At 44.6% G+C, this 19740-nt stretch overlaps 1 protein-coding gene across 11 annotated transcripts in view; it reads left to right on the forward strand.

The window, feature by feature from the left end:
- Nucleotides 1-19740, forward strand: part of LOC144944023 (neurexin-1-like) — a 389198-nt gene that overhangs the window by 41457 nt on the left and 328001 nt on the right. For all 11 annotated transcript variants that reach the window (XR_013639554.1, XM_078872018.1, XM_078872025.1 and 8 more), the window contains exons 3-4: nt 6856-6873; nt 11242-11271. Coding sequence is in view for 10 of the 11 variants with exons in the window: in XM_078872018.1 (XP_078728144.1) it covers nt 6856-6873; nt 11242-11271 (48 nt within the window). In the remaining variant the exon portion in view is untranslated. The remainder of the gene's footprint in view (nt 1-6855; nt 6874-11241; nt 11272-19740) is intronic.

Raw genomic sequence — 19740 nt, forward strand, 5'->3', positions numbered from 1 at the left:
CCGGTATCTTAAAATAATTTATATGGTGCCTTGGATAAGGTGCTTTACACGGAACAAAAAAAATCGTATATATGAATGTAATGGTGGCGATGAGGTGAATGAAACAGATGAGAGGAAACAATGGGCAAATCTGTGATGCGTGAATTTTGGTGAAAGCGAAATTGATGACATTAAATTGTGATGAATGGATTGAATGAATGGGGAATGAGTGAAAGCCACATCATGAGAATATGAAGAGGGAACAGTAACGGTGGCGGTTATGAGGGGGAGATTAATGGGTCGTGGGGTGAGTGAGGGAAAGTGAGTGAGTTTTGAGTGCGGGGCGGAAACTGGTGAGCGAAGGTTGACTGTTTAATGCGGAGGGGAAGTTTGTTCCAGTGAAGGGGGGCCAAAGAGCGATAGCGTGGATTGATCGCAAGGAGAAGGGGAGAGAGACAGCAAAGATTGAGACCAGTGAGGGCGCGTAGAAAGATACAAGTGTGGCAAGACATGGTGGGGCAAGACCATTAAGTTATTTGTTGAGCAGGGTGAGGAAGCCGCTGAAACTTTGCACATTTAGATCTAGATTGAACACACATTTTCTTTAGAACTGATTTTTGTTGTTGCGTGTGTTTTAGTTTGTTGTGCTTCCTCCACGGTTGGCTACGTACAGAGAGAAAAAAGTTCAACATAGCGTGCAGACATCCCAAATTGTATTCCGTATCGTATCATGGGGAAGCGGAAGGCATTGGCTTTGTCGCACGGCCAATGTCAAGTAAAATATTGTAAATATACATTTTTTTGTATTATTTAGTTTAAACCGGTACTCCGGCAAGGGTGGTCGTGTGTGGGTGGGTGGGTGGGGGTCAATGAAAACAACAAACGCGTCGAAGTACCGTAAATGCTTTCGGCATTAGAGATGTCACCGGGCCCCCACGTTTAGAGCCGGAGGTGAAGTGAATTTCACATTTGGTAATGAACAAATGAATATGTCGCTCCCTCGCCCTTCCCTTAAGGAACCGCCGACCTCTATCCAGCGCTTGCTGGCGTCGTCGCTGATTAAGAGAGAGAGAGAGCTTTGAAAGCACACGAGTTAATCCGGTGACTTCGTTTGTCATGGTCTTTTCGCACTGGACGTCTGCCGTCGGCCCACAAGTGCTCCGTAACCTTTTGTTTATTTTACGCCCGTTCGTTTTAGTCGCGCGAAGGAGGGAGGACCCGTTGTTTTGTTTTTCTCTCTGCTGATTTTGACATCGTGGGGGGATCGACCGCTTTTGCGATCGCTCTCCGGGTCAGTGCGAGTACGCAGCGCAATATTGTGTTTGTCATGGTGCCGTGGGCTAACGGTTCGTACGATGGAATTGCGAAGCGGAGGTCGCCGATTCGAAGTTCATCTCCCGACGTTGCAGTTGGGCAAAAGTTTCTTGTACGTACGGAGTGTTCGTTGAACTTCTTTCGCAACCGTAAGTAGCCAACCGTGCCGAATCTTCGCCTACCACAGTACAGCCGAGCAATATAAAATGGTTTGTCGATGGGCAGGTCGAATGTGGCGGGGTAAAGTGTGGGTATTCGCAGGCCGGCATGAAAGAGCGGGCTCTCTCGTACCGTATCACGAACGAACAATTTCAGCCCTGTGCCTTTCACTTCATTTATTTTTTACGTACGTGTTGCTTTCTCAAGAAAAGATCAAAAACACGTTCAACGCCACGTCGATTTAGGCTGCTAAGTGTAACGTGAAATGCAAGAAAAAAACACATTAATCCAATTTGATATTTGCCATTCTTATTGTACTCTAACGTGATTGTCGTTGTAAATATTGTGCGACGATTCATTCGGGTTCCCGGTCTCCACACGATGTGTTCCATTGATCACATCGGCAATGCACAGCCGCCTTACCCATTGAAGAGCGGGCTCCATCAAGAGCCGCACTACAACACGTTAACAATCCGCGCGCTGTGATGAGGCACCGTGTAGTGCCCCGAAACGCGAACCTCGGACAGTGAACTGCACAGAGATGACAAGCCGCAGTCATCTTGCGCGGATAACTTGCATGTCTCTCTGAGGACGTGATCACGCAGGGTATGAGCCCACAAAATCCAGCCTCAGTGTCCCTCGTTTGAACCTTATCGAGCAGACTGACATAGCATTTCATTGTCGATGTGGTCAAACTTTCATTAGTTCCAGCTTATTACCCCATGTATGGGCGTGTACGACGCTGGGTTTTCAATGTACTGTACAGCCACGACATCATTTGAATGTTTGTTCCCAAAAAGCATGAGCGGTTGGATTTAGGAAAGAAATTCCTGGGAAACCACAAGGATTCACTGTCATTGTCAAGCACCATATGTGGACTATAATAGATTAATACGAGAACATATGCAGGAGAATAATTGCCGAGTGGAGGCCAAAGGAGTGAACGCACACAAGAAAATCCACCACGGAAATTGAGCTTCGAGATGGGCCATGGATTGATCATGGCTGATAACGATGATGACAATGACGACGAATTAACACGCGCCTGCAATTAGATACCATACAAGCAACTCCTGCAGCTGTTTTCTGCCCTGCGATGTCCTGTGCACAGATGATAACCGATGGGTGGGAGTGAGGTTACGTGCATGATGAAATGTGCTTTCGCATCATCAAGGCTTTGTCCTTTGCCTTCCGTCTGTCACTGTTGGTAACCTCAAGTACACCGAGACACTGAGACATTTCAGTCCCTTGGCCGCTGAAATCAATCGCCATTCTCTTTTCATCGCTTAAATGCCACCAAGTGGTGCCACATTTGAGTGCACATTCCTTTTCCGGTATGTTTTTTCTTCTTCATTTGACTGAACACCATTGTCTTCTCGAGTTAAACGATTGAGTCACAATTGGATTATTGCTCGAATCGGGTTCTGCCGGTATCTAGCTACGCAGATGATAAAAAAGCGAGTTGACTCTTTAAATAATGGCGGCTGTATTAAAAGTATCACAGAATATGGTTATACGCCGCGCTGATTGCCAGCTTATGAAATAAAAGGCGAAAATCTGGCAGAACGCTTTTCTTTGGCGGTGCTGATTCAATGTCTGAAAACCCCTATTCCAGAAAACCATACACGGCTGTGTTGAGCGTTATGTTTAAAGTTGAGGTAACAATGGTCCAAATGTAAGAATTTGGTAAAACTGTGACTTTAATGTTGGGCTCAGTTGCTCAATCACACAGTGATGCTTTCCACATCCCGTGTGCTTGTTCAATAGCCATTTCCCAGGAAAAGCGATGGAAAAGTAAAACAAATATTCTTTATGTTTATTTGTGAAATAAATTACAATTATTTTCTACATTGTAATGACATTCAGCCATTTTCATACAACGAATAGATGAAGAGCGCCCCGCAAACCATGTTGGTCACGGATTATTTAATTTTCTGCCATACTGATTTAGGGCCGAGGATGACTGTGAAGATATCACCCACCACTGATGTCAGCTGTGCCCAGTAATCAAAGTTTGTTCGCCGGGTTCATAGCACAGGACGGGAGTCACAATCTCACTAACCCTGCAGCTGCCGTTACGAGGCATGCAATGCAATAGTTTTTTCTTATTTTTTGCCTCTTCTCCAAATTCCATCCTGATCGTTGCTCTATTGGTGTCGACAAAGTACCCATTTCTCGCTGGGCAGGGCAGCCCTTCGTGTTAGAGAATGGCCCACGGAAGCAGATCTCACGGAGCTGCCTCCGACATCCCTGAAAGTGACTGATCTATGGACCACACAGAGAGTAACATTCGTTGAAAAACAAACTAATAGTTAGCATTTCTCAGAGCTGGAATTTTTGCGAAATTAAGCATGTGATCAAAATGCAATTTTTGCGGATGTTTTTGTGAAGTCCTTGGTGCTACAATCGAGAATCCGGTTCACTCATCACGCGGCTGCATGGATTTTTAAACCCAGGATCTCGATGATGCTGGCTGAGCGCTCTGACCTCCTTGAGTCACCGATACAACTCTTAAAGCGGCTTTAAAATAAATATACCCTTGATAACATACGATTCAGTAATGTTTTGGATAGACCGAACTATTGCACGCAACTTTCATAATTACTGTTAAATGGTTTTCATCATGACTTTACCGAAATAACCTAAGAGTAATTTCCTGCAGTCACGAAAGCTTCAAATCAAGTATGAATGATGAGCTTTCCTGTTATGACGGTTTGGCCAATCCACACGCAGTTTTATCCTCGGTGTTGAACCAAACTGAACTCGTACGTCTATTTATACAATTTGTCCGCACATATTATTTATATATTTCAGTGTTAATTATTTCTCGACTATACGTTAATTGACTGCGGGGAGTAATATGGAGGAGACGCTATGGTGGTGGTGGTGCTGCGAGAATTGGGGAGGAGCGGCAGGGGGGGGGTTAGGCATTGAAATACCCAGCAAGCAGAAGGCGCATTCAAGGTGTCCACGCATGTTAATTTTAAACAAAGGAATATTTTTTTAGACGTCATGAATATGGCCCGAGTCTGTGGGGCCCCTTTTTGCTCACGGTAAATAATACGATGGCTCTCAGATTTTCCCTCGCTCGGGCAGTGAAGCATAAATGGCTGCGGATTCATTTGAGATTGTAATTAGCGTCTTGCAAAGAGTATCATTATTTTGTACACGATGTTAAAAATAACGAAGCCGACTTTGCTGTAAGTATTTCATGAAGATGTGAAAAAGAAACATTTGATACAGATTACCTTGGTTCCTTTTTCTGTTCTTCGTCGGTATGGGACATCAACACATGATCATGTCTCAACATAACAAAAACATTCTAAACCAGGCGCGCAACAACCATAAAATAAAATAAAACACAACATTGACGGGCATGCGAATTTTGGTATGATATTGAAAATCTCATCAGATAATGTTCACCATGGTGACAAAACAATACCATACAAATATCACAGATGCAGATTGAAAAATGTTGGAATAATCTGCTCGTGCTCCATGTGAAAATTCGTCTTAATGAAGTTTGTCCTTTCCATTATGTGTCTGCCAAAACGAGAAAATGCGGTTAATTGAAACTCATCCTCCTGGTAGCGACGCTCCCCAACGTAGTTTACTATGATGCTCGGGAAACGGAGACATTGTATTTGCAAATACGTCAGGGTTTCATGTACGAATTGGCTTGTATTTATGACAGGTGATTAGCTCGAGGGAGTGAAGACGATGACAGTATGGAGTGTGGGAGCTGAAGGGGTCCATTTGAGTGGGGAGGGGGGATAATGGTAGCGTCTGTTCATGTATGAGAGAGTATAGTCGTACAGATATAGGTGTGTGTGTGTGTGCATAGAGGAGCGGCAGTATAGCACGCCGCGCTTCGAACCCGGCGACCCGAGTTCGACTCCTGCTCGTGGCCAACACCAGTGACGATCATCTGAACCGGTCCTGGGCATCCCCTAGGTCGACTCAGCCTAAAATGATTACCTGGTGTGGTTGTGTAGTAAACATCGCCACTGGGGAGACCAAGACGGCCGGGCCTGGTGTTGGCAACCAAACCTCTCGTGTGCCCTGTCGGCCTTCATGGGTGCTACTAGCTAACAGCACTTGCCCCTACAGTCTGTTAAGGCTATACGGTGGGGGGGGGGGCTTAACTTTGCATAGCAGTAGGGCGAGTGGCTTGTAATGGGAAGGTTGCGAGTTCAAATCCTGGTGGGGGTTAACACAGCCACTCATAACTGTGGGGTTGATCAAATGATTACCACTTTGTGGGGAAGTCAACAGTGGTTGTGCGATGGGTCGACTTATCACGTGGGTAGACTGGGCCCTGTCATAGGAATGTTGAATTTCCACCACTGACTCAGAGGGAAATGAGTACTACCTCAATGCTCATTGAGTAGGATTATCACTTACATTTTTTTAGTACAAAGGAGACATGGGGAAAGTATAGTCTATTTTTATATGGACAGGAACTGAAAACATACCGCTGTTTAGTACAGCTGTTGATTTTTTTCTGACAGCTTGACACTATATCAACCTACAATCTGCCATGGGAACCCTACAAATAAAATATCTGACAGGACGTTACTTGACAGTTTGTACTAAATATTCTTTTGAAAGTCCGTGAACCTACGTCGACACGATAAACTACTGTGCCGTAACAAAAATAAACAACAATGCTTTGGATGCTCCATGATGTTAAGTGGATTTGATTTTCAAAATAATAATTCATATATCTGCATATGCCCTAAATTAAATAATCTTGTTAGTTATAATCCATAATTTTTGACATTTTTACACCACGAGATTTGATAATATCTAACGGTATGGTGGTGGAACTTAGTAGCAGTCGTTTGTGCGCTGTGCCGTGAACCACGTGACACCACTCTTTGGTTCTTTCGGTAAAGTCACGTATAAAGATAAAATAATCGATGAAATATTTTTTTAATCTTTATACGTGACTTTACCGAAAGAACCAAAGAGTAATTCCTGCTGTCACGAAAGCTCCAAATTAAGTTTGAACCACGTGACCCGAGTTTAATCCGAGCCACAGTTAACATCAGTGGCGAGTGATATCCGAACCGGTCCTGGGATACCCCACCTCCCGCCTAATTAATCAACCCCCACACTGACCGGTGTGGTGAACAATGGTCAAAGAACCCTGCAATCAATGTGACATTTGGGATGCCTTCATGCGACAATGGTTTGATCCAGCGCAGTATGTTATTATTATTATAATAAAATGTACACTGGAATATTTGACAGTCACAAACTTTCTTGCAACATTTTGCCTGTTCTAATCTATTCAATCTGTGATTTCTGTTCCTTTCTCAGCTCAATGTCCTGTGCTTTGCAACTCGTGCTGAATCTGTGCCTGACTGTTCCTTTATCTCTATCTTTCTCTGCTGCCAGATGTCAGATTTGAAAGAGGTGGGTGGATATTTATTCCTTGAAATGCCCGGTCACATTTGAACGTCTGTATATAAAATGCAGCGTGTAACGACGACGAGGTCACGTCTGAGTTATAACCAATTCTTCAACTAAAAGGAAAATCACTCGCGCGGAATGCGTAGAGGCGTGATCGGGTAAATGCTTGCGATGCTTTGCCAATGGAAAAGGTGGAAGGTCTAAATGCAAATCCAAACAGCAATTCTAACAGCTTGTCGACAGAATGCTTATTAGTATTATTATCTGCTTGCACTTCCAGTGTGCGAAATGATAAATAACTTCAATTAATACAGTCATTAATTCATTAATTACATTGGGAGTTTATCTTTGAGTGTTGGGGGAGGGGAATGAATGCGCGCAGATGCCCTTCATGTGTGCTGAGAGATTGCCTTTGTTGCAGTAAATCTTTCTTAGTCATCATATTTAATTGAGTGATAATTGCCTAATCCTGAATATATTTCCACGTAAATTATCGTCGAGATGTCTGCAAGATGTTGTCATTTTGACCGATGTATAGTAAAAAAAATCACCCCATAATATGCTACTTTATTTTGAAAACAACTGAGGCAAATTCATAATTCTGCAATCATGTTATTTTATTATCCGCTAAGGTTTTGTGTCATTCCAATATCTGTCCAGTCAACCGTTGCACCATATTATATCTACACCCCGACTTTTGGCCTATATCATATTAAATACAGTACGTTACATTATTTTCTATTACTTGTATAAATGGAATTCATGATTTAGAAAGTATGCTTATATATAACATGCATCGCACTGCAAATGCACATGTTGAAGTTTGTATTATTATAAAGTAAAAGGGCAAATTAAATAAATTCCCACCCTGGTTTAACCAGCAGTCCAAAATTAAGTATTTGTCATCTGATGCTCAGCCACTCATATGAAAAGCATATGGCATATATTCTGCAAATATTTTTTTAAAATGTACTCAATCAGATTGGACAGTAATTCAAATTGTATCTGATAATCAATTGCCACTTTGCCGAGGGCCTGTGCAGTCCCTAATATGTGTGAACGTCCCTAATTAGCAGAAAATAATGTTCTCCAATTAATTATATGTGAATTGGCAAACACACATATTCATTAGTTCAGTGCTTTTGCATACCAAGGTAGGCAGGCAAGCGACTGGCGGTTCTATGTGCTGATTAATTTAGGACTAATTAATGTATTCGTATAGAATTGGTTAAAGCATAGAAATTGTACTTTAATATTAAATTGCATTAAAAAGGAGCGCCATTTCTATTTTCTATTGTGAGAAAACATGCCTTGTTTTAATTGCAAACATAACTAAGTGCGGTATAATTTATGATAATTTAAGTCATGTTAAAACGCTTTGGACTAAATGACAATCGCACATTGCCAAACACACCATTAATATTTTGTTGCACTTGAGAATATTCCACAATTCTGAGGAATTTCTATAAATCATGCAGTGTGAATGTTAATGGTTTTTGTCGTGGCTAAAGTTTGCGAATTTTCACAATCTGGGCGTGAAATACCATTTCATGCTACCACTTTCCAGATGCCGGCTAAATTCTAGGCGAAGCCACGGTTGGCACATTTGTAGCAGACAAATTTCACAGCGCAATTTTTGGACGAAAAAAAAAACCCCCCAATGCAAAATAGGGAGGCAACAAAAAAAATCACGACTATTTCTCACTGTATTTTGAACATTATTCTGCCGCACACCCGATGAAAGGAAAACGGAAGGTCATCCAGATTGCTGCGCGTGTATACCGGCCAAGGGTGCCCGAGTGACGTGCGTTTAAATCGCTACGTCACGAGCTGCGGCACAAAATCAAATGTCCCGCATATAAACGCCTTGGCTTTTTGATGTTGTTGTTGCTGTTGCGCTTTTGTGATCATGGCGCTCGGCCGCGGCACCAGTAATCAAGCACAAGAGATGTCCAACTGCTGGAGTCGCAGAATTGTGGCACAGTGCACTGCAGTGCAGGTGAACCTCGTGCAAATTGAGAGGCTTTCCGAAGACAAAGGGAACAAGGCGCCACGCTTTGCCGCTGCAATTTCAGCAACGCAACAATTTACGTGTAATATGCAAAATAGGTTTGCGGTTGTGCGAATCGTTTAAAGGGACCTGGCTGCCTGTAGCCATTTTCTCCCGTGGCGATGGGAGTGTTTAGGGTCCTTCCTTTCTCCACACGATGCAGCAGGGAAGGAGATAATCTTTGCTCAAGGCAGTCGCACAGGGGGTAGCTTGCTATTGTTAGCCTCCTCCTCCTCCTCGAGGAATTACCTAAATTGAATGCAGGCCCACTTTGTCTTTTATGTCCTCTGTTGTTGTTGTTTTTTTTTATACCCAGTAAGGGCAGGTGCATTAGTCTGACAGTTACTTACCGTAGGTCGATCATAAGATGGGTGAAAAAGAATGGTGCGCTGACCACGTATTTTTCTCGCGAAAGGCCTGCAGTGCCACGATGCCAAAGTTATAATGCTCATACGCTTCGACCGACAATATTTGTCTCTCAATTCATTACCGCGGTACACGTGATCATAATTTCAACACATTAAGGCCACCGCCAGATACATGAATCACATTCGGTGGAATTCTTTAAAAAGAAAAATTGCTATTATAGATAGAATGCTCACATCCCACACCTATTTCATTTATTTGTTGCTGTGTAATTATTTTCTCGAGAAACATACATGTGATGCAAATGTTGTTGGCCACTTTTTTTTATCACGTAAAATTCTTATTTGTGCGTTCGACAAAATAAGATTTATGTTATGGTTAATTGATAAATAGCTGCATCTTTTGTGTGTGTGCTTATTTTAAAATGTGATTTGCATATTTTATCACATCTAAAAAAATTGAGAAATGAATTAACGCAATAAAATATAGGGCACTAAGCAATTATCTCCGTTGGACTACATTTCCAATTATTTAATTGTTTCCATAAGAATTAAGTGGATTTTTACCTGGGCATAGTATATCAACCGATCATACCTGTAATTCAGATCAAAATAACTTGTATCGCTGTCTTGATGAGAACTGACCTTTTATTCCACTGTGGGATAGCAGTGGTCCTCTCTTTTTCATGTATGTCTCCTGCCATTGGCTTCTTGTACAAATACGTCATGTTTTCCAAAAATACAGATAATTACCTTTTCAATGATATCCCATATGTATTATTTATTAGGATGATTTTCAAATTGTAAGGTGTGCTAAATGTATAGAACTGCCCTCCCACTGCTGCATATAGTACAGTCGCCGCACCTGTGCCATCATCTGATCTCATTCCGTACAAGGTGAATAGCAATAAATGTTTTGTAACGTCACCCCAATGTATCGGTTGTGCGGTGGTCAGCGCACTGCACCATGAACCATGTCACCCGGGTTCGATTCGCAGCCATGGCTGGCGAGTGATTTGCTAAACCAATCCTGGGCACCCCACTTCACCAATCTACAACGACCAGCGTGGTCAAGTATGGTCAATCAACTCCGATGTCTGGCATGGTATTGAGAGGTCCCTATCTAGCAGTGGCTTTAAACAGCAGGGTACAGTGGTCCGTCGGTTTATGATGCCATCGATTAACGATATTTCGGTTGACAAACCGCCACCAATAGGGTCCCATTGTTTCTATTAACGATACTTTTTTAGTTAACGACGTGTTTACGATGTCACGCGGCCGCCAATTTTGGACCAACCTGGAGCGCTCAGACCTCAGCCAATCAGCGACGCCCTTTTACGAGCGTTTTGAGAGCATCTGGATATGTATGCATCTTTTAATGCTCCATTAATTAATTAATTATCCATGTTTCTATACATTTGAATGCTGCAATATGTTCTTATAACGTTTATTTGTTTAAATAGTGTCAGCATGTTTTTAGGCCAACTTCCGATCGTCTTGAAACAAATTAAGCCTTTAACATATATTTCCTATATTTGATTAACGATAATTAAAGATTGTTTTTGTTGGAACGCATTAATAGCGTTAACCGAGGGACCATTGGGTATTATTATTATAATGCAATATATGGACGGCTCAAGTCCCACTTTCATCTAAAATTACAGCAGGGAATAAAAAAACATTCTAAAGTTGAAAATGTAGCCGATGGCTCGTGTTTAGCAAAAATTGCCAGGAAAAAAAAACACACAACAATTTTAAGCTCACCGTATTTCTTGTTGTTTCATTTGGCCAAGGTAGGAAGCCCTTGTACTGAGTAAAATAACGTATTATCATGGAACATAAAGGGAAAAGTAATGGGCATCTATGTTGCAATGTGATCAACCTGTGCACGACCTGTACATGTGTTGAGAGAACCTGCCTATAAACGTACAACTCCTGTGCTGTTTCTTACCCAAGGCTTCTCACACTTGATGCTTGGTGATCAAGGTACGGATATTTCTTCTTCTTTTCTCACCACTTGACCTTGCACACTTAACAAAGCCATGCCTTTTTTTTTACCAGCTATAGCCTAGAGAAGTCAACGGCTGCAACAACATCTGCACCTCTGTAATATCTAAGATGTGCTTAATTGTACTAATCCTTTGCAATGCTATGCCTGAAATGCGCCTTTCAATTATTTCCCCTTCCTGGCTTTGCTATGTTCATTTCATCCTTTTCCGTACATTGGCTGGCGCGCACATTTTTGGATAGTGTAACATATTTACCATGTTGTTTAACACATTCATTCATACTTTGGCGAACAGTATTTGTTTTGTAATAATTCTTTCAAATATACAAAATAATGTCTGTGTGACTCAGAATCACAATTGTATAAGGTGCTCACAATTTATGTGAGATATATTGTTATGTCACCTCTGGTTATTGTTCTGTTAAACTGATACACTTTTTCTCTTTTATTGGATGTGAAGATTTACAGCATTAGCCAACAGTGGGGAAAATACTTGGATCCCAATAAGCACACTGATATAAATCGTCCTGAATAATGCAGAGGACAGTCGACTGAAAATAAGTTGTTTGATAAACTTCCCAGTGCATCTGTGGCATTGTTGGTTAGAAATCAGATAATTTAACAGTTCTGTGAGGGCACAAGCGGTGGTGGCAGTGGAGAAATATTGTGCTGGCGTATTGGTGTCTCATGGCCTCAGGGTGTTCCCGTGTGAGTAGCGGTAAGCGGGAGGAAAAAATAGACAACATTTACGCCCAACTTTTTTTAACAGAATCCACATACAGCATGTGTCCCTGTGTTATCGTTCATGTTATAATTTGTGTTGTTAAAATATCGCTTAAAGTGCAAGGAGCTCTTTAGCTTGGCCAACTGCATACATGGAAAAGTTATAACGTCTGCTTTAGGTGCATCCATGTATTCTAATGTACAATGAACATTACTTTTCCTGGTATTGATTTATTCAACTGCACCCTATGAAGGTATTCTATTCTTAGGTTTTTTCGGTAAAGTCACGTAGGTAAAACATCAAAATTAATGAAAATACAATAAAACAAAACCTGATCACGGAGACTTGTGTTGCCTCCGAAACGTCGTGATTTTTGTTTTATTTTATTTTTATTTTATTTTCATTAATTTTGATGTTTTACCTACGTGACTTTACCGAAAAAACCTAAGAATATGATTCCTTGCAGTCACGAAAGCTTCAAATCTAGAACCCTATGAAGGTATTCTGTCATCATTTCTTCGCGGTGGAACAGTGCTGCGGTGGTTTATTCACTGGCCATCTGAGCACGCTCAGCTGAGTTGTCTTCCTTAACCTGACTAACATCAGTGGCGAGTGATATCTGAACTGGCCCTGGGCTACACAGCAGCCTTCACCAGTCTGCACTGACCGACATGACATGGGGAGGCCACCGTGGGATTGGCAAGGGGCAGAAGTTTATTATTACTGTTATTTTTAATGGACTGCTGCTGTGGTGTATCGGTTCGCACAACTGCATTTGCAATCCAGGGGTCACCAATTCAATTCGATCTTCCAGTTCAGCAGTAAAAAAATAATAGGTCAGGTGGTAGGAGAGAGTGTGGGTCCTTTCCCAGCCAACTTGGAGGAACAGGAAAATATACCCTTTAAAGGGTCTATTGGAAGCCCTTCTGCCAGTAGTGGCTTGAACAAGCAATTGCTGGGCTGCACCTTTACCTCTCATTATCATAGCCCCAGTCAATCCAATTCACTATGTCCCAATAACTTTATGATGAAGTGAAAAGTAAATGCCGCACTCCGTTAGTGGGCTCACAACTATCCTCATGCAACTGCGGGTATTGTATATTGTGATGGTTAGATCAGGGAGGCTAAATGGCTCTAAGTGTGCGACTGTCTGGGTTGCACGATAATTGCTGCGCAAAGTCTTCGTTGATGGTTACATAATGAGCAAATAAATGTGCCTTTTCAAAGTGTTCCAGAGGAGAGCGATGGGAAGATTGGATTGTTACACCTACATGCATTTTTGCTAAAGCTTCACCTTGTGCCACTGCAGTTAAATTAAAGAGTAATTTAACCTGTAAGGTTTCGCGAAATTACAAAATGAAATGATCAAAAATAATTGCCTTCACATTACCCTTGTAAATGCACCCATGAAAAAATATGTAATGTAAGACCACTTTTAACACTTGCGAGATTAATTAATCTCTGGCTAATCTACGCATAGGAGATGTCCATTTTAAGTTTTAAAAAATTCCTTTCGTAGCAGACAAGCGTTTCCTGCCATGTGGTGAACACATCATGCAAATGGTGCAGCTCAGGCTCGTTGTCTTTGGAGTCGAGACATCAATGAGCACGACATGTAACAACTCAGTTGTTTCACGCGATTATTAAACAAATGCTGTTTTTTATCATTGATTTGTATCTCTTATAAAACAGACAGCTGCTCCATTGCATTCAAACCCAAGTCAACCAAATAGGCCCTTTATATATCTTGTCAGTTACAAGAATATGTGCTGGCATGTGGGTGTAATCTAATTTTATCTTAATAGATATTTTATCTTCACAGAAATATATTCCATATCATTCACGGAAAATATAATGCCTTAATTATGACATATTATTATTATCATCCATTTTTCGTAGACTTCCTTTTTTTACAAAAGAGAAAATTCAATGAGTGTGGCAGCAAAAAAAAAAACCTGCCATCTTTTACAAAATTTTACGTGATATCCTTGGGCCGTAAAAGTCAATTTAAAAAAATATACATTTCATTCATACCGTGCCTTTCGTCAAAGTAGCTCTTCTCCAAGGTGCCTTACAATATTCACGTCGATACGTATTTCACACTGCACTACATTCGACTGCTAACCATGCAGATTTACTCAGGTGGTGCATTCAAACCACTGACACGCTCACACTCTCACCGTAAATAGCACATCTGTGGGAGTGAGTCATATTCTCGTTCCCCGGTGTTGGTCATTTGCGCAGGCGTGGTGTTATCAATGCCCTTGGTTAAGTATCAAAAGGCCCCCTTGTGTTTTTGAAAGAACAAATCTGCAGCTGATGATTTTGATTCAGCGGTGGAAAGACAGCGGTGACGTGTGTCGCTTGCTGTGAGATTTTTTTCGCGCGGCAAGTACAAATAAGCATTTAGCATTTCAGAGTCGAGAGAAGGTACATTACCCTGCATTGCGGTTTGGTGACTCCAGCCAAGTTAGACTGCAGCAACACTTCGGTGACTCGACACATACCATTTTACTGTGGTTCTGCATAGAGGGAAGAACGTTTTTGGCCAAATCTTGTGAGAATTTTCTACAGCTGTTCTAAATGCTGGATGGCCACTCTCATGCCTCTGGGTATGCCTGTTGATGACTTAGATCTTTATTGATGTCCCTACTATATCCTGCTGTGATGAAAAGGTCGGTCGCAAAGTTTGCTACAATTGTGCCTCATTCAACGTGGCTACTTTGAATAACATCTACACAGAAGTTTAACACGTAGGCTTTCGCGACCAATCTCATCCATAATAGAGGTCGTACTCAGATTGTAAATGTTGTGGCTTGGCTCTCCAACACACCGGTGTGCTGTACTAGTGTAGTGGGTTCCACAGAGGTGCACATTCAAACTTGGAGGCAACACGTTTATTCGTAACACAACGGAGTAACCAAATAACCACTTGATGGGATAACGATATAGGGTGGTTACCACCAAGCGTAACTACATAACCACTCGACGGGATAACTATATACTCGGACCAGGTCAGTTAACTCCCTGCCTGGTCCACGATGCCATGCGTGAAGCCCAAAGAACGAAGGCGTAGCCGGCGGATTCCATTCCCAGACACGAACAGCCAAGATCGCTCTCGGGACTCGGCCTTTATGGGCTGCGGCGAGGCCAGGCTCCGCCCTTGGCCACGCCCCTCTTCCAGATCCTTCTCGGAGACTCTGGACCCACATCACGTGTCCCTCTCACTTCCTCTTTGGCCCTCATTACTACCTCATCTGGTCACGTGCCTTCTCGGGTTCACCCAGACGACCATGTCCTTACCCGTCCTCTCTCTCGCTGTCACCCGGACTATGCCCCCTAGGGGCCCTTCCATTCCGTACTCATCCCGGTGCTAGAGAGAGACTCCCCACGTACAGTACCGCCCTTCTCTCGGTACTGGTGCTACACCACAGAGACACTATACACGCCACTACATCACCCCCCCCCCCCCCTTTGTAAAACACAGCCGTCCCGGCTAATAACTCCCGTAAAAAAAACGCAGGAGTTTGCCACAAAAAAAGTCTCGCAAAAGGTAGACCAATGATGACGGCATAATAAATACATGAAACATTATACACACTATGTACAATTCCCGAGAAAGGGAGAGGACGAGGGAAGAGAGGGATGAAGAAAAATGTGAGCAATGGCCAGTTTCCCCTCCCCCCAACAGCACCATGCCACTCCCGTGTACGTCTCAGCACACATGAGCACAAGAAGAGCCAGGTTCAGCCAATGACCCAACTGACTCACGCGTGTGACCACCAGCAGACGGAGTAGAAGGGAATGGCATGCTGAAGGAGAGTCATTCAGACCAGGCAGTCTTTGAATGAGTCCTTGTCGCCGGGCCTCCTGGTGAGGTGGGCCTGAGCTACCTGGAGGTCCCGGGGGGAACTTGAAGATGGCCTAACGGGCGCGGCGCCTACCGCGGATTCACAATGATGGGCGGAGAACGGGTGGGCGATGGACGCTTCGCACCCCGAAATCTGCAGCTGGCGATGTCGAAGATGTCAGGTGCTTCAATCCTGTGGGCGGAATGACAAAACTCCCCTGATACACGACCTCAGTGGATGCATGCCCCAGCTCATCGGACACAGCCGACACTCGGCCCTTGGGTAATGGAGATGAATGGAACTCGCAAGGCGGTACAAATGGCTTAAGTCATGATGGGTGCACAAACCAACACCGGTGGCTGAACTGTATCTGTTCACACTGTAGCCTGTTGGCCTGTCGACCGAACCCCGCCAAGGTTTGTACAGTTTGGGGGATGTACCCACCGGTACCTGTGGACAGTGCAGCCAAGTCCTGTCACATGCTGCCCATTTATTCCCCAACACCCGGAGCCCCCTTAGCCTTTCATTAGCCGACTGCCTCGAGGCCGAATTCTGCCTGGAAGCCTCCTGTGCTTTCGACACCCACTGGAGGGTAAGGCGCATTGGGCCAGGCATGTCAACCTTTTTCCTTGTAGGCTCCGGGTTTAGTTGGACATCGATCGGAGGATCGTGTTCCCTCCCGTACGTAAAAAATGGCGAGAATCTGGTGGAAGCGCCATCCTGTAGGCTGCGAGAACCTCTGGAATGTGCAAGTCCCAGTCAGACTGGGCTTCGTTGACCTGCTGACTCAACATAGAAGTCAGGGTCCTGTGCAGCCGTTCCACCATTCCATCCATCTGGGGGTGATAGGGTGACGTAAGCAGCTTTTTTTGTGCCCAATAAGTCACTCACCTCCTTCAACAATTTAGATGGACATTTTTTCCCTTTGTCAGTAACGAGGAATTCCGGAACCCACATATCCAACACATAGCCATGAAGGAATGCTTCAGTAATAGCTGTAGCCGACTGGTTTTGAAGCAGCCAGGCCATTGGCCAGCGAGAAAAATATTCTACACCCACCAATAAATATGTATTACCTCGTGGCATGGCTGGGAACAGGCCAAGGACGTCGAGCTCTACGAGTTCGTTTATCCGTGACACAGCAATCAATTGCAACGGCGGACTGCACATTCTCGGCGGGGGTTTTCGGCGAGCGCATTGCACACACCCCTTGAGTACGTTATACACGTGACATTCCAGGCCAGAAGAAATCGAGCCTAAGGATTGCAAGTGTTTTTTGCACACCTAGGTGCATTAGTCGTTCATGCACAGCCCAAATGACTCTACCCCTCAGGGCAGTGGGAACCATGATACTGTAGCACCGCAATACACCATCCCAGCGCATCAACAATCTTCCTTTAAGTATCATAGGGGCCAACCCACGTCGATCCTCCCCTCCTTTAGCGTCCCCGACCCGGAGCCTTAGCTTTAACAAGGATACATCCTCTGCCTGGAGGCGTCCCCACTCAGCATGTGTCAGCCCGATGGTGGCATCACATTCATGAGGACCATCGGAGCTATCGCGGGGTGCAACGTCCGCTGACGCCACGACAGAGGGAGACAGTCCCGTGTCAGCCGGCTTGCAGCGCCCCGCACCCGTAAGACAAGCACACCCATCACTCGGTGGGAATCGAGACAGCGCATCAGCATTAATGTGTTGAGCACTCTTCCGTTAGGAAACTTTAAACGAGTAGTTCTGAAGGACTTCCAGCCAGTGGGAGAGCTGGCCAGATGGCTGTTCGATACGCAGCGCGTACTGGAGAGCCACGTGGTCCGTGCATCCCTCAAAGCTCCTGCCATAGAGGTACAGACGATATTGTTGCATGAAGACCACGATAGCCAGCAATTCTCAGCGCGTCATGCAGTAGTGCTGCTCGGCTGGGGATAATACCCTGCTGCCATACGCGACCATGCTCTACACCCCGTTCACAACCTGGGATAACACGGTGCCAATTCCGGTGCTACTGACGTCTGTGTCCAGGAGAAAGGGCAATGAAAAATCGGGGTATCGAAGGGGAGGCATGTTGACCAGGCCATCCCGAGGCGCAACAAACGCAGCCTCCTCCTCCTCCCCCCATAGAAACTTTTGACCCTTGACCATAAGAACGTGGAGAGGTTTTGCGATAGTGGTGAATCCGGGCATGAAACGGCGATAGTAAGAAGTGAACTCACCGACTTGGAGGTTGGCCATGTGCGCACGCACACAGTCTTATCTGGGTCAGTCACTATCCCCGACTCACTGACAATGTGCCCCAGGTACCTAACAGACCTTTGCAACAGATGACATTTCTTCGGCTTGAATTTTAGGTTCGCTGCCCACATTTTAAGAAAGACTGCTCGTAAATGTTGCAAATGCTCCTCGAACCTACGGCCAAAAACAATCACGTCATCCAAGTAAATCAACAGGAGTCCCATTGGAGCCCTGCTAACACCAGCTACATGAGCCGCTGGAACGATGCTGGAGCTGAGTGAAGACCCATCGGGAGCCGATTAAATTCAAACAACCCCTGCGGTGTGCCAAACACAGTTTTGGGTTTAGAACTCTCATCTAGAGGCAACTGCCAGAACCCCGACAGCAAGTCAAGTGTCCCCTGACAGAGCATCCAACGAGTCATCCATCTGTGGGAGCGGGTGCCCGTCAGCCACAGAGATCTTATTTAACTTTCGGAAGTCAACACAAAACCTCAAACTCCCATCATATTTCTTGACAAGGACTATGGGAGCTCCCTACGGACTGTTAGATGGAGAAATAACGTCAGTGGCCAACATCTCGTCGACCGCCTGACGAACATGGTCCTTCTCTTTGGGGCTCTATCTCTATGGATTCTGATCAATGGGGGCGGCGTCACCCGTATCGATGTGGTGACGTAAGAGAGTTTGCGGCCAATATCATATTTACCCTTACAATTAGCGGAGAACCAGCGACAAATTCTTCCCAATTGCCACCCGCTGCGGAGAATTCCTTCACAAAGGGGAGCCATCGCTTGAGTGATGGGACTTCAAGCGACGTTTTTGGCGGGAGTTCCAATTTAGATGGATCCTCTTCCCGCCCGACCACCAAAATAGCCGCACCATGCGAAGGCTGCACACCCAAAATTTCCTGCGTGCGGGAAGCAGCAGCAGCGGCGTCGATGTCTCACGGCTCCAGCACTCCGAACTCTGCCGCTGGCGCCTCTAAGTTGAGCTCGGCGATCAGCGCTGCCGCAGTTTGCTGCAACTCAGCGAGGCGAGAGCGGCGCACCCGGCACTCTTTCTCTGACGACGGCAAAGGGGCGGTGTGATGGTCGATCCGCTGTTCTGCCTGCAGCACCGCCTCGCACCCTCTTTCCGGGGCTGCGATCCCCGGGGCTGTCTGGGGAATGATCCCCTCGTCGTCTTTGTCATTCAAAGACGTCTTGGTGAGTTGTTTCCTTCTAATGAACATTACACCTATCCTGGGCTATCACTTAGTTATTTTTACCACTTCTGACGCCAGTTTTAGTGGGTTCCACAGAGGCATACACTCGAACTTGGAGGCAACACGTTTATTCTCAACACAACGCGGTAACGATATAACCACTTGACGGGATAACGATATAGGGTGGTAACCACCACGCGTAACTACATAACCACTCAACGGGATAACTATATACTCAGACCAGGTCAGCTAACTCATTGCCTGGTCTACGATGCCGTGTGTGAAGCCCGAAGACTGAAGACGACCGAAGACGTAGCTGGCGTATTTCATTCCCAGAGACTACCTCATCCAGTCACGTGCCTTCTCGGGTTCACCCAGACTACCATGTTCTCACCCGACCTCTCTAAAATGTCACCTGGACTATGCCCCCTAGGGG

This window comes from Lampetra fluviatilis, chromosome 33 (assembly GCF_964198595.1).
Source record: "Lampetra fluviatilis chromosome 33, kcLamFluv1.1, whole genome shotgun sequence".
Lineage (NCBI taxonomy): Eukaryota > Metazoa > Chordata > Hyperoartia > Petromyzontiformes > Petromyzontidae > Lampetra > Lampetra fluviatilis.